The 16,610-nt window shown below is 38.9% G+C and overlaps 1 protein-coding gene across 27 annotated transcripts in view; it reads left to right on the forward strand.

The window, feature by feature from the left end:
• The window catches only part of trol (terribly reduced optic lobes), a 363,907-nt gene that overhangs the window by 135,763 nt on the left and 211,534 nt on the right, over positions 1–16,610 (forward strand). For 26 of the 27 annotated variants that reach the window (XM_087345597.1, XM_087345586.1, XM_087345592.1 and 23 more), the window contains exons 2-6: positions 4,179–4,935; positions 5,771–5,933; positions 7,245–7,411; positions 8,359–8,481; positions 14,600–14,791. In XM_087345597.1, coding sequence (XP_087201723.1) covers positions 4,179–4,935; positions 5,771–5,933; positions 7,245–7,411; positions 8,359–8,481; positions 14,600–14,791 — 1,402 coding nt within the window. The remainder of the gene's footprint in view (positions 1–4,178; positions 4,936–5,770; positions 5,934–7,244; positions 7,412–8,358; positions 8,482–14,599; positions 14,792–16,610) is intronic. The other variant, XM_087345598.1, reaches the window with a different exon arrangement.

Genomic DNA, 16,610 nt, shown 5'->3' on the forward strand with positions numbered 1-16,610 from the left:
CTGGTCGATGTTAACCAACGTTTCAGAGGTCATACTGCCTCCGTCATCAGGGCGATGAGTATGAAGATTTCTGTCTTCTGGGCTGTTGCGCTGTGTAGTCTGGTCGATGTTAACCAACGTTTCAGAGGTCATACTGCCTCCGTCATCAGGGCGATGAGTATGAAGATTTCTGTCTTCTGGGCTGTTGCGCTGTGTAGTCTGGTCGATGTTAACCAACGTTTCAGAGGTCATACTGCCTCCGTCATCAGGGCGATGAGTATGAAGATTTCTGTCTTCTGGGCTGTTGCGCTGTGTAGTCTGGTCGATGTTAACCAACGTTTCAGAGGTCATACTGCCTCCGTCATCAGGGCGATGAGTATGAAGATTTCTGTCTTCTGCGTTGTTGCGCTGTGTAGTCTGGTCGATGTTAACCAACGTTTCAGAGGTCATACTGCCTCCGTCATCAGGGCGATGAGTATGAAGATTTCTGTCTTCTGGGCTGTTGCGCTGTGTAGTCTGGTCGATGTTAACCAACGTTTCAGAGGTCATACTGCCTCCGTCATCAGGGCGATGAGTATGAAGATTTCTGTCTTCTGGGCTGTTGCGCTGTGTAGTCTGGTCGATGTTAACCAACGTTTCAGAGGTCATACTGCCTCCGTCATCAGGGCGATGAGTATGAAGATTTCTGTCTTCTGGGCTGTTGCGCTGTGTAGTCTGGTCGATGTTAACCAACGTTTCAGAGGTCATACTGCCTCCGTCATCAGGGCGATGAGTATGAAGATTTCTGTCTTCTGGGCTGTTGCGCTGTGTAGTCTGGTCGATGTTAACCAACGTTTCAGAGGTCATACTGCCTCCGTCATCAGGGCGATGAGTATGAAGATTTCTGTCTTCTGGGCTGTTGCGCTGTGTAGTCTGGTCGATGTTAACCAACGTTTCAGAGTTCATACTGCCTCCGTCATCAGGGCGATGAGTATGAAGATTTCTGTCTTCTGGGCTGTTGCGCTGTGTAGTCTGGTCGATGTTAACCAACGTTTCAGAGGTCATACTGCCTCCGTCATCAGGGCGATGAGTATGAAGATTTCTGTCTTCTGGGCTGTTGCGCTGTGTAGTCTGGTCGATGTTAACCAACGTTTCAGAGGTCATACTGCCTCCGTCATCAGGGCGATGAGTATGAAGATTTCTGTCTTCTGGGCTGTTGCGCTGTGTAGTCTGGTCGATGTTAACCAACGTTTCAGAGGTCATACTGCCTCCGTCATCAGGGCGATGAGTATGAAGATTTCTGTCTTCTGGGCTGTTGCGCTGTGTAGTCTGGTCGATGTTAACCAACGTTTCAGAGGTCATACTGCCTCCGTCATCAGGGCGATGAGTATGAAGATTTCTGTCTTCTGGGCTGTTGCGCTGTGTAGTCTGGTCGATGTTAACCAACGTTTCAGAGGTCATACTGCCTCCGTCATCAGGGCGATGAGTATGAAGATTTCTGTCTTCTGGGCTGTTGCGCTGTGTAGTCTGGTCGATGTTAACCAACGTTTCAGAGGTCATACTGCCTCCGTCATCAGGGCGATGAGTATGAAGATTTCTGTCTTCTGGGCTGTTGCGCTGTGTAGTCTAGTCGATGTTAACTAACGTTTCAGAGGTCATACTGCCTCCGTCATCAGGGCGATGAGTATGAAGATTTCTGTCTTCTGGGTTGTTGCGCTGTGTAGTCTGGTCGATGTTAACCAACGTTTCGGAGGTCATACTGCCTCCGTCATCAGGGCGGTGAGTACGAAGATTTCTGTCTTCTGGGTTGTTGCACTGTGTAGTCTGGTCGATGTTAACCAACGTTTCAGAGGTCATACTGCCTCCGTCATCAGGGCGATGAGTACGAAGATTTCTGTATTCTGGGTTATTGCGCTGTGTAGTATGGTCGATGTTAACCAACGTTTCAGAGGTCATACTGCCTCCGTCATCAGGGCGATGAGTATGAAGAGTTCTGTCTTCTGGGTTGTTGCGCTGTGTAGTCTGGTCGATGTTTACCAACGTTTCAGAGGTCATACTGCCTCCGTCATCAGGGCGATTCTTAGTATGAAGATTTCTGTCTTCTGGGTTGTTGCGCTGTGTAGTCTGGTCGATGTTAACCAACGTTTCAGAGGTCATACTGCCTCCGTCATCAGGGCGATGAGTATGAAGATTTCTGTCTTCTGGGTTGTTGCGCTGTGTAGTCTGGTCGATGTTAACCAACGTTTCAGAGGTCATACTGCCTCCGTCATCAGGGCGATGAGTATGAAGATTTCTGTGTTCTGGGTTGTTGCGCTGTGTAGTCTGGTCGATGTTAACCAACGTTTCAGAGGTCATACTGCCTCCGTCATCAGGGCGATGACTATGTAGATTTCTGTGTTCTGGGTTGTTGCGCTGTGTAGTCTGGTCGATGTTAACCAACGTTTCAGAGGTCATACTGCCTCCGTCATCAGGGCGATGAGTATGAAGATTTCTGTCTTCTGGGTTGTTGCGCTGTGTAGTCTGGTCGATGTTTACCAACGTTTCAGAGGTCATACTGCCTCCGTCATCAGGGCGATTCTTAGTATGAAGATTTCTGTCTTCTGGGTTGTTGCGCTGTGTAGTCTGGTCGATGTTTACCAACGTTTCAGAGGTCATACTGCCTCCGTCATCAGGGCGATGAGTATGAAGATTTCTGTGTTCTGGGTTGTTGCGCTGTGTAGTCTGGTCGATGTTAACCAACGTTTCAGAGGTCATACTGCCTCCGTCATCAGGGCGATGAGTATGAAGATTTCTGTGTTCTGGGTTGTTGCGCTGTGTAGTCTGGTCGATGTTAACCAACGTTTCAGAGGTCATACTGCCTCCGTCATCAGGGCGATGAGTATGAAGATTTCTGTGTTCTGGGTTGTTGCGCTGTGTAGTCTGGTCGATGTTTACCAACGTTTCAGAGGTCATACTGCCTCCGTCATCAGGGCGATTCTTAGTATGAAGATTTCTGTCTTCTGGGTTGTTGCTCTGTGTAGTCTGGTCGATGTTTACCAACGTTTCAGAGGTCATGCTGCCTCCGTCATCAGGGCGATGAGTATGAAGATTTCCGTCTTCTGGGTTGTTGCGCTGTGTAGTCTGGTCGATGTTAACCAACGTTTCAGAGGTCATACTGCCTCCGTCATCAGGGCGATGAGTATGAAGATTTCTGTGTTCTGGGTTGTTGCGCTGTGTAGTCTGGTCGATGTTTACCAACGTTTCAGAGGTCATACTGCCTCCGTCATCAGGGCGATGAATATTGAACAACCCCGAAGACAGAAATCGAGGTTCATAATGTCTGCTTTAACAAACATTAAAGTTATATGAAATTTGGAAAAAGCTGGATGGAACAGAACGTATGGGGCATGTTTAATGCGTACAGTATTTTGATTGGAACTTCTGAAGAGAAGAAACCACTTTGAAAAACTAAGCATAGATTGGGAACTCCCATTTCACGTTTATCCGAAAAAGCCAAAGTTCAACAATGACGAATTATTAATGAGAACACAGGTATTCGAATAAATAAATATATCATCATCATCCTATAAGACTTTTCGTACCGAAAGCATAAAACAGAATTATCTGTTAATCATTAATCATTAATATTCCTCGTACACTTCATAATAAACGGTTCACAGGTTCTCACTCCGCCAGAATGTGAACACTGTGTTATATATAGAACTAATTTCCCATTGGAAATATTAGATAGTACTGAATTATTAATACACTACATGGACCTATTATCGTAAGTTATTTTTATCGGTAGCATTTTGTGTTCTGCAGGAGACATGTTTTTCTCACTGTGGTATATCTTGGTTTGTTTCTTTGTGGGCCTAATAACTTAAAAGTGCTGCTTCTGAAACCCTTCAAGTTACTCACAGTAATCCGGTATACAGCGTAATATATTAAACGTCATCACAAATATAACTTTACTGGCAGTGGTCCAGTCTGTGTGCAGACTGGAGCAGCCACCAAGGCAGTCATATTTCCATCTGAAGGAAGCTCAAGTCGTTCTGGACGTCAGCGCTAGTTTGAGGTGAAAGATCAGCTTTATGCTTCGGCAGATTTCCGTACAGGAAAAGTTTCCAGTGTTTACTTGAACAAATGGACCCTAAGCTATTATCGATGATTGTGTCGAATCGTAAAAAACCATGGTTTCTGTGTAATTTATATTTATTTTTTGTATTTTTTTTTTTCAGATTGATAGCGATTTGGTGTTTGACGATGGTACAGCGAGTAATGACTACGAATACCGTAAGACTAGTAGCAATGCAAGACAATACTCGAACACCTCTCAACACTTCCAGAGCACAAAATCTAATCACGGAGCTTCCAACAGCGACCAGCAACTTGTGGCACCTGTAGAAATTCCTTTAGAAGACCCAGAAGAACCAAAACCTGACAGTAGTGAAGACGTCGACAGTAGCTTCTTTGGTAAAATTAGTGAGTTTGGCAGACGTGCCAAGAGGCAGTGGTTTCCAGACTTTTTTGGAGGAGGAGAGGATTCAGAAAAACCCTCGTCTCCAACGGAAAGCACAAGTATATTTGATTCCTCGAACTTTCTTGGAATCTTTGGAAGTTCTGGCGGAACAAACGACAAACCTCAAAGTCATTCAGCAGAAAGTGAGTCAGAGAACGTAGAAATTCTGAAGTTGACAACACCCCAGGACGACAAGTACCGAAACAAAAGAAGCACATTCTTCGACAACATTAATGGTGAGGTAACCCTGGACGATGTGGAAGACGCTGACGAGGAGAACATAACGGACCAGCCTGAGAGTCAGGAGAACACTGAGACAGACGAGGAGACAACTGTTGTGGCGCGCAAACCCGGCAAGTTACAGCATCTCAACTCTGATGACGAGGATTACATCAGCGAGGCTGCTTCAGGATCTGGTATGGAAAGCAGGACCATACTGCCAACATTAGCAACTCCATCATCAGACCGACAGCCAAGTAAGTTCTGTACCAAGTTCTGTAGGGGTTGATCAAAGCCGTTGAGGGCTCCAGAAGAGGTTTTTCAAAGATGCGCCATTCAAAGTCGCATCATGAGATATAAATTCATTTTCGTCATGGTCTGCATTCTTGAGCCACGGACCAGGTCACTGAAGTTTTTGGGATGTAGAACAGAATTCAAAGACCATTTGGAATTTTCTTTCCTTGTCATAAAGACGCTGTGAACTCCATAGGTTGCATTTGTTTGTGTGTTTGATTCTTAGGTAATATCATACTTTGTTTAATTGCGTCGTTCTTTATGTAAGGACACTGTGAATTCAAAATTAAATGGCAGGATGATTGTGAAATATAAGTTACGAATAAAGATGAGGTAAGATTCAATTTGCAGATGAAAGAAACATTTCATGTCATGTCTGTGTCTGGAGATAGATGAACCTTTAGAACACAAGTACCACCCTAAAAATAAAAAATCCACACAGTACTAGGTTGAAATTAATATGCCTATATCATCGTAATTACCGTTTAATGATAAAAATTTTCAATGCAAAATTGAGTGAAAAATTAAAGTTATATAAATCAGGGAATTTGATGGTAGCGAATTTTTTATTGTCTGTGTGTGTTGTTGTTGTTGTGTGTGTGTGGTTTTTTTTTGGGTGTGTTATATTCTAAGCTTCGAGTAGGCCTCATTTCCTTTGCTTTTAGGTTACACTGGCTATACTGACGTAATTTTCTTTGAGAAGGAGGGTCCTCTGGTACCTAAAACTGGCTTAACTAGAGTCAGGAGTACCACTACGTTACAGATCTCTGCCTATACCTTTGTAACACTGTGTTGCAGGGTTTTATCGCATCACCTTCACGATTCTGGAACCATTCCGAGTCGAGTACTATGACAGGAACAGTGAAGCTTTCCAGCAACTATCACAGGACCTGTCCCAGGCTGTCAATGCTCTGTATGAAAACGTGCCTGGTCGGCAGTCCGCTACAGTCATCCAGATTCAGTAAGTAGTTCGCAGGATGCAGACATTGGAGAGGTTTAATGTAAGAGAATGAATGCGAGCTTAGACATTCAATAATGCAAAGTGAGACAATGGTACCATCTGTTCTTTTGTACTATTAATTACCGAGAGGTCCACCGACATGTTATGATAGGAATTTTTGTACTGCGATAAGACTTCTGACTGCCCATTTTCTGTCATGCTTAGCTGAGTACATTTCTACTGTATAGGTTACTTATTATAAGCAACATTGGAAATTTCTTTTCTTTTAATGACTACCGCCAAATTTCTTCCTGCACTGTCAAAACCCATTGGCTGTAAGTGAACCGCCACGGTGGCCTAGCGGTTAGACCGCTAGCCTTGTAATCCTGGGGTCCCGGGTTCGATTCCCGGCGGTGCCCGAATTTATAACTTGTGTTGGGCAAGGCCGTGGTCTAGGCAACACGGAGTTTTCCTCCGGGGGCTTCCCCGGTTTCTCCGTGGAATCCCAACAATTACTCCATTCACACACAGAAGAAGGCAATGGCAAACCACTTCTGGATCATCTGCCAGGAACGTATATGAACAGGTCCCAGTCCGAGAAAAGGATGGAAGGATCCTGTTCATAAATGTCGCCAACCTCCTGTAAAGGAGACGGCGTAATAAAGAAGAAGAAGAAGAAGAAGTGATAATGGCAGAAATTAATCTTCAGACGTAAAATAGGTTATAATCTGTAAGTTCCTCACTCCTTGTATCCCAGTATATCTAGACACACTGTACTCCTTCTACAGAGCTCTTCAGTGTTCTACAATGCAGTAAAAGAAATGTCTGAGAGAAAAGTCTAAAATATATATAACATTGTAAAAGTGACTCAGATTATATTCGTTCTGTCATCTGTTAGACTTTATCTGTAAATGTCAGATTATTTCAGTGTCGAGACTAAAGAGAGAAGTTTCAATAGCTGTTGTAGTTCGATTGTGAAGGTTTATAAGATGAAAATATTTTGATCTGAGAAATGTTGCATAAAGTTACCTTCTGCAATGTTGTACTGTAGTCTTGTTATAGCGTATTTATTTTTGAAGATTCTGTGGTAAGGTTGACTTATTTTGGGCATTGCACATCGTCTTGGTTAGTTGCTAAAACACATATTTTGGAAGCCGGATCTGTCTCTGTCTTCAGGTTAAGGTAGACGATGTGGATGTCTATCTGGTAGGTCCCTTAGACAGAGATAGTTTCCATCATTGGATATGATCAAATTTTTCTGGTACTATTCGACGTATTTCTCACCGTGTGAATTCTTTCGTGTAATGGAGTCTTTCCTTCTGATTTCATCAGGGAAACTGGCGAAAGATTCAGCAGTTTGGTAACACTGGACCTTGGCACAATGGACAACTACAACGAAAGTCAGTTGCGAGAGCGTCTCTACAGACAGATTGCCGATTATCGCAGGCTAGGAAACACTGAGTCATCAGAAGAGAACTTCAACTTCAGGTCATTTGGTGGTAAGTCTGCAGACTCTCCTCTTATAAACACAAATTTCCCTCTTCCTGTTTATCATTTCCTTCTTTCTAAAGTCTGTTGTTCTTATGTTATTTTTTTGTTTAAATATTTTAGTATGGTTTTGTTGCTGTAGTGGCAGTGTATTTTTTATCTGTTATGTTTACTGCCTGTAAGTCCAGTAATTTTTATGTTTCGAGTTCTGTTGCTTAAAGCTGTGGGAACATATCAAAATGACTCCTAGAGATAATCATTTTGGTTTGATGGGGGGATAAGAAATCCCAGCAGAATACTGGGGGGGGGGGGGGGGGATTTTTTGGAATGTATTTAATTAGATGACAAGAAGAGATGGGAAAATTATATGAAGATTGGTCGTAGGGAACTAAATAAATCTGGTCCAGGAACGTCATCAGTTTGTTGTTATTAATATGTTGAACCTGATTACTTTAAGATGGCTAGTCGGCCAGAAAAAAGGTTGTGATGTGAGCTGAATTGAACAACTCATTAAGATTTAATGGTGGGATATTTTTATGTTGGCAGTTATGATAATGTTAATAATTCCTATTAATAACTCAGAGAAGACTTTTAACAGTCAGATTACAATGTATCTTAGGTTGTTATTAAAAATGACTAATTCAAAATACGGAGGCAGTAACAGTGCAAACGCCTCAGAATCGCTATGTTACGCACAAGACTCAAATTTTCTAACTTGTCATTCTAGGGGAATATGAACTTGTTAGTTTCTCTGTGAATGTGCCCCTTGATTACAATTTTTTATAGAAATTTTATGATAAATTTGAATAACTCTTCTGATTTACTCTGCGGTTATTCGATAACGTACGAAATACAAAGAGGATTTAGTGTCAGACCAGATACCTGTGGTACATTGTTGATTTATTTACTTTTTAATTTTTTTATTTTATGTTTTCTCCTATACCTCGTACCTACACAGGCCCTCCTCCCCCTCCATGCCAGCCTAATGAGACGGTTTGCCGCAGTGGCGAGTGTTTGCCACAAGAAACTCGCTGTGACGGAAAGAAGGACTGCAAAGACGGCTCTGATGAATTTGGCTGCAGTAAGTACTTTGGGTTAATGCCTTCTTGTGCTTTAAATATGAGTTAGACATAATTAAATAATTTTATATGCTCATTAAATGTGCAGTTTTAATGATCATTCATTTGTTGTGACAGTAAAAATAATCATTGTGACGATCATTAATATATTTGGACATATTCATTAAAATTATATATTTTATTCATATCAGAATGGCTTACAACTTTGATTTTTATAAAAAAAGTAATTCCTATTAACAGATGGATTTATTGATTAATCTTTTAAATTTTGATCAACATCTTGATGTTGGTATTATCCAGAATCTTAGGACTTTATGTTCTTAAATGTTAAAGCGAGGTTCTGCCTATGGCTGTTGTAAATATAGACTAACATTAATATGTATTATTTCAGGAAGAGTGCTTCATTTTGTACATATATCAGATTAATATTTAGTGTTCGTGTGGAGACAGTGTATTTATTTTTCTAACTATGAATGTAGCATAACCATTATTGTTGCAATATAGTGCTCTGGGTTTAATAGTAAATAACTAGTAATTATAATGTTAAGTATAATGATTGTTATTGTTAATAATGATGTACATAGTTAACAAGACCCTGATTTATATGGCATACATAACCGCATTCCAGTGTTACCCAAATGTAGCCTGCCTACATAAATTTCCTTTATGCTTCTTGATGATCACTGGTAAACAGTTGAAAGAGTTAGATGGAATGTCACTTAAAGACAAAAATATATCACTCTGATTTAGGGAAGTAACAACTCTTAATGATATAACTATTACAATCTGAGTTTTGAATGTGGATTGAAATACAGTCTAATGGATATGTATTTTTGTGAAGGCAAAATAGGATTTAAGCAAAATTTTCATCTGTGTACATGAAAATGGACAGTTATTAAATATTACATCGCTAGTCATTCAAATACTACTTCACATAAAGTGCAAGTTTTGAATGTGAAGTAATTGTTGCCTTTCTTTAGGGATTATGATGAAAAATAATTGCAAGCGTTACAAAATACAATCCCCAGATGATGCTTCTGGACTTTATTGACAGTTGGATTGATGTGACTGCTAAATTTTACATTCTAAGTATATTATCAGATATACATTGGATCTAAAAGAATTTCGTACAAAACTTGTTTTGTTATGAATAATTAAGGAAGTTTCTCTACTATGATGAGTCATTTTTGAGAAAAACGTCACCAGAAGCCAAGTCATTTTGTTGGATAGCATAAAAAATTTGAAATTCATTTTATTTATGTTATGTCTCAGACAGCTGGATGGAACTAAAAAGTTTGGTTTGACTTTGGAAGAAAATTTAAGGTGACTAGAGATCTCTTACCATTGAAAAGTCTGAGCCATTTAGTATATAAATCCACGTACCTGACTTTCAAAATCAGTTTTAAGTATTTTGACAAATAACCCATGAGAATTCTTTACTGGATTAATGGGCTATAATGTTATTCCTTGAGCAAAGCTACACTGCTTTCCTCTTACAAGGTTTTTCTTTAGGTCATTCACAGATGTGGGAGATCAGTGCTGAATTTTGTTAGTCTGATATAAGGATGAATCCCATGTTCCTTTGAATGCAAATAAGAATTTTATTGTTATCAGTGTTATATTTGGGTAAATGGTATGCTGGGCCATTGACAGTTTACTTACCATGGAATAGTGAATGCTCTTTGCTGTTGACAACTGATTCTGTGCCTAGTTCTCTCATCTGTGATTCCCTAATACATCTGGCCTTATATTAATGGTAGGATATGTTTACATTTTATGGTTTGGAAATCAGTGTTAACACACATTTAAGAGTAAGGCTCTACAACACCTATAAATACCATTCCTAATCCACTGACATTGTGTGTACAGAGTACTGTTAAGCATGTAATTGTTGTGTTATGTCCTCTGAATGCAGAAATTATTAATTTTTAGTGGCTGTAAAACTGTTAGCTGCATGACTCGCCTGCTTTTTGCCCATTGTGTGTTTGAGCAAGATCTGGAGAAATTGGAGATTTCTTTATGCTTGAACTTAACCTCAATTTGCTTATGTTTGGTTATGTTACATTTCTCTGTTAATTGCTTAGGCTGCAATTATGATCAAACCTGATGTCCATGATTAACACTGGGTATTTTCTTATTTAAAATCAGGGCTTTTACAGCTGAGGCAACCCACTCGGTATTATTCTTTCTACTGTGCAATTATATTCTATGGTCTGTGCCAAATTGTGAATGAAATCTAGCCAAACACTTGAATTTCTTTTTGGCAACATGTTGCATTCTTTTAATCTCTTAGGGATTAAGCCTGGCCATAATGGCTTATTTGGTTTTATTTTATTGAACTTTGGCGATTTGGACTAGCTCTCTTTAGTGGACCTTTCTGAGTCGGTACCCTTCACTGCAAGGTCGAAGCTGATAACACGTCCCAATATATCGCATGGCTATAGATGTTGTCAACTGTATGGCAGTTCTCTCAGCGTCTTCTCACTTGAAACAAATTCTGCTGTCTTCTTTTTGACTCTTTGACTGGATGTACTAGATCCCTTTGAACCTGTGAGATACCCTATTTCGAGCCATTCGCTGACGAGATAAATGCCACGTATCTTATGTTCTTAAATTCTTTAAGGTCGAACACTTGTTCACTGTAAATTAAAATGTTACGTAAGCGTCGTAAATTTTGTGTTTGGGAAAAGTTCAATTTTTAACATCGGCTTTGTTGTTGCATGGGATTTCTACTTTGATTCTACTAGACTTATGCAGATTGACCCTAAACACACTGAGAGACACATTTCAGGTAGCGAACTTGGCCGTGTTTCCCATCCAACCAAATTTCAGCAATATTTATGAAGTAATAGGATTGTTTTTACAATGTAACCACATGACCAATGTGATAAACTGTATTTAGATGGCATTTTTCAGTAATAACATACATTATGATGAAGATGGCTGTCTTCTGGGTCATACCACTTTGTAATCTGGTAGAAGTTTACCAACATTTCAGAAGTACTTGTTACCTCCATCATCAGGATAATGGAGACACGAAAGGACCTCTGAAATGTTTGTAAACTACCGGATTATGTGGAATTACAACTCGAAGACAGCCATCTTTATACTCATTACTGTAAGAAACTCAAATCATGATATTTTAGGTATAAAAATATTTATTTTTCTTTGAATCTGTGTGTAAATTTTAGCCTTCTATGATAGTTGGTGATTGAAAGATGCAAACCTTGGTCTTTCACAGTATGTCATTCATGGAGTGGATAGAGGGACAGGGCTAGATAATTTGGAACGTAGTCAAATAAATTGCATGCGTACATGTACCAGTATTTCCATTGTTGAATGTCTTCGTATTTGTTAATGTTTTGAAGATGTCTGTCTTCTGGGATATTGCGCCATGCGGTCTGGTAGAAGTCTGCTGACATTTCAGAGGTGGAAGCAGTAAGAACCTCTGAAATGTAGGTAAAATTCTACCAGACTTCATAGTGCAATATTCTAGAGGACAAGTCATCTTTGTGTTTGTCACTGTGAGAACTTGAAATGTAACCTGTGAATGTTTTGTTTTATGTGTGTGTTACGTTAATGTTTTGGCATTATTTTGCTTAATATGCATGACCGGTCTTGAATTTAATTTTCACAAAATAGAAGTATCGACCATTGTATCAGAATGCGTTTCTTAAGTTCACCCCCTTAGTATGCAAAGTACATAAATGACTTGCAGTATTTTTCACATTTTTAAACTATTTTTTTTAGTACCTGTGTTAATGTGATGCATTTCACATATATCAAAGTAACGTCTTGTTGGTGGACTGGGCTGATACTCACATTGTATATGTTTCTGGTTGTTGTATATATGAAAGTTTGTGAAGTCTCGATTCTGTTTTATGAGTGGGCGCACAGACATTTTATACCAAGCCGAAGGCCATGCCAATAGGGAGACTGTACTTAAAATCTGCATGTTTTAATGCCAGTGACCCACGTTGATGTATTATCCTATAGGAGAGTTACTCTAGTCTATACAAATTAAAATACAAGATTTTTTTTACATAAGAATTGTAGCCTCCGAGTTTGACCTAAATTAAAAATCTCTCATGTTTTAGTCGAGAGACCAATTTCTCTATAAAGCGTAGGTTAGGTTTCAATGCATCAAGCATTGCGGGCAGCATTTAATATTAGTACATTTTTCTGCATATGGTACAGTTATGTCAGTTGTAAATGAATATTTTATATTTATGCAGCTTGTTTCCGAAGCAAATAACTCTAATCAGATATTAACATGAATTCTACCAGTGTGTAGTCACCGGAAATATGCCTTTTTGTAATTGACACATAGCAATGAATATGTCATTTGTGGTTTACCCTGCAGGGTAGAATTTACTCTGACATCAGAGGTGATTCATGCCCCTGAAACAATGGTGACCACCAAAACTATTAAGAGTCTGTATAGTATTTGAGGTTTTCACGGCAGTGAGTCTGAAGATGGCTGTCTTCTGGGATGTTGCGCCGTGAAGTCTGGTAGAAGTTTACTGATGTTTCAGAGGTCCTTGCTCTGAAATGTCGGTAAACTTCTACCAGACTACATGACACAACAACCCAGAAGACCACAGTTAACACTATAGAATTTTTTTTTATCACATGCGTATGAATCTGTTTTGAAATTTTTTTCATAGCATGGCGTTTCTTCTTGTTGTCATCTTATGCCATTTTAAACTAATTTTAAACTGCATGTGACATGATTCCTTGTAAAACCATGTCTTTTCCAGAATTGAAACATAATGTTTTTTTATGTTACAAGCTTCCATAGCCAGAAACATAATTGCATGTAAATGTATTGTTTGTTATGCATATGCTAGGAGTTTCACCAGTGTGTCGAACGTGATGGGGATGAACGGAAATGTTTGTACCTGTCTGTGTGAACAACTGATGTCCAGTCATTTTAGGATAATACTTAATGTGTTGTCATACTGCATCAGTATAATTGTTTTGTGTTGTACAGTTGCATACTGGCATGTTTATGATTTGAAGGTAAAGTATTTGTTTTGCTGTCTTAAATGTTGTACTGACTGGACTCTTGCATTGGCCCGATATTTTGTATGTTCTGTCTCAGAATTCGGAATTCTGGAAAATACAGTTTTTACGTACCTTATAAAATTGCTGTCACATAAACTTGTATCTTCTTCAATTTTAAAAATGAGAGTTTTAATTTTGTCTCACTATTAATATATTTCCAAAAATAATGTTTTGAAGAAATGTTTCTTTTGAAATTAAATTTATTGGTCAAGACTGAATGATGTGAATTTACTTTTGAAGGGTGTGTGAAGAACAAGCTCTTTTATGGTTGGTGCTGCAGAGTTAAATTAGTAATTTGTCAGTAGAATGGATTTAAAAATGTAACTTCTTAAATTAAAGTACAATTTTTTCTTTTGAGAATGAGCCACTGTTGAACGTTGTGAATTATCCGTTTTGGCAAGCATTGCACTTTACAAAACATTGGATAATTATCAGTGTTCTATGCGACTAATCCCTGCAAGCTGGAGTTGTACATGAACTCCAGTCATGAAATTTTCTGAATGATGTTTTGAGTTACAATGGATCCATATAGAGTTATCGGCTTCCTTCTGAATGGTTTATATAAACAAAATTCAAGCAGAAAGGGTGGTTTTTGGTGTTAGTGATTTTGTGATTAAAAAATTCAAGTTTTAATCATTAAAATTCATTTAAACTTAAGCTGTTGATGTTGCTAAGTAAATAACAGCACTGCGGGTCACAAATCCCCCCCGTTGGCTTGATCTATAGACATTCAGTAGGACTCCTTGGACGAGGTATCGGCCCGTCGCAAGGCCTCTACCTGTACACAGGACAGCACAACACAGAAAAACGCGGACAAACACTGCGGACCCGTGACACTGCTATGGAGGAGTTATAATTTCCAAAGGTTTAATAGAAAGCTTGATTTTATTGATGACTAGAAGTTCTGGAAATAAAGAAGTGTTTTTAAGGTGGTCAATAGAATAAATTTGGCCTACTGCTGACTGTATAGACCACTACAAGAGTCCAGCCAGTGAAACGTAGCATGTGGAGGGCATGTATTTCTGTAGCATGTTGTCTGTGTACCTCTCTCAGTTCCCACATCAACATCCCCGACTGTGCCAACGTTCCCAGGAGGTGTCATTCCCCCGATTGACCGATGTCGGGCTGACGATAAGGTCCGATGCGCTGATGGGTCTGTCTATATCTGCCATGTGCAGTTATGTGATGGAAAGCCAGACTGTCCCGGTGGAGATGACGAGGCCAATTGTCCTGCTGAAACACCTGGTATACATCGTCGTAGATATAAGATACTTACAATAAATTGTGTTGGACATCATCTGAAGTATACATGGTTTAGGAATTGAACTTGTTACTGGCCTCGGGCTCTTTCTTGTCATTGTACTTGAAGTTTATTTTTAAATGTTGAGTACAGGATGGAAGAGGCAAGAGCAAATTCTATAATGTTGATCTTCCTATTATTAGGATAAAACCAAGGAGAGAGAGGTTGGTGTGGCATGTGGCATGCATGGGGTGAGTAATACATAAAAAGTTTTTCTGATTAGAAAGCCTGGATAAAAAAGAAAAACACTTGGAGCACCTAGGCGTAGACAGGATGATAATATTAAAATTGGATTTAAGGAATTTGCCGATATCACATTGTGTGTATGGTATAGTCAGAAAATAATTTCCTTGCATTTCGTTAAAATATTTTCCATTAAGATAGTTGTTTTGGATTAAAGATGTAGATGGTTATGTATAATTGTGACTAACATTTGTAATACTTTTTGTATGATGATATGTTTTGGGGGGAATTTATGAAGTTTTATTTGAGCCTCACATTAAATTGGATAAATTTGGCAAAATTAATTTAACAACTTTTGATCCTGAGTGCCATTATTAAATTTAATGATAATTCATTCAGTACTGTAGATTTAGAAATGAAACATGTAAATTTTATATTTTAGGCCTACATTTTGAATTTCCTGATTGGTTGAGTGACTGTCAATGTGCACTGAACTCTACTGTGTGGTGTTTGTACAATGACAACTAAGAAATCATCTGATGTCATGAACAAGTCACAGTTTGAAATACCATGTATAATGAATGTGCATTATAAAATGGTTAGATTTGATGTGTGATAACATAGTATAATTTCAGACTTGGTTTGTCAGTTGGTGGAATGTGTAGCAAAATTACATCAATTTTTAAGTAAGTCTGGAGAATGGAATATTTACCTGGGTATGAAGACTAAAAGCAGACTTTGTACTGTTACAGCTAGGAGTTTTGTTTTTAGGTTATGTACCGTTATGCCATGCAGTGGTAAATGTTCTGTGACATCCAACCACACTAAAATATCTGTAATAAGAATTGAAATATCAGTCAGTCAGTCAGAATGCTTAAGAGAAGTGCTGTAATAAAAGCAGTAAATGTCTTCAAATCCATGTCCATGTTAGAGTTTACATGATTGGGTGTGGTTACTGATGTTTCCACGGGTTCCACCAATTGACATGATCTGTTCTACCTTTTATTTTTAGGCTTAAGATGAGGATTTATATTTGATGTGAATTACAATAATGTTACAGGTAAAATTACAGATATTATTATCATAATATTTGAGAACAAATGCTAAGCAGAATATTTGGACTTATGAAAGATGAAAAAAGATAAAATTACGTTATGATAAGATGGTTAGATGAGTGAAGGCGAAAGAAGTAAGACATACGAAATTTTGGAATAAAAATGAAGGGGAGGGGGTGTTTAGAATGGACAGACATACCTAGTCTTAGATTAGATTCAAAAAATGTTTTTAAGCCAATCAAATCAAGGAGGATGACATTGACTAAGTATGTAGCATCCAGAGTTGGTTGTATATGCTTATAAGATTTATTAGAAAACCAGTAGGGAAGAGACCACTTTATAACACATACGTTGATGGGTGATAATATTGAATTGTGTCGGCTCCATGGAGTCAGCGTGTTGTAAATGGTAGGATAATACTGTATTTTGGCTTTGTGTGTCATGAGATGAGATCTGAACTCATGTGGCTTCACCTAGGATAGAATGGCCGTAATGATGCTGAACCAAGTAGTGCAGTTCACTGCTT

Source organism: Zootermopsis nevadensis, unplaced genomic scaffold (genome assembly GCF_977971745.1).
Source record: "Zootermopsis nevadensis isolate Lab colony 2312 unplaced genomic scaffold, Znev_1.0 Znev_ptg000009l, whole genome shotgun sequence".
In the NCBI taxonomy this organism is placed as follows: Eukaryota; Metazoa; Arthropoda; class Insecta; order Blattodea; family Termopsidae; genus Zootermopsis; species Zootermopsis nevadensis.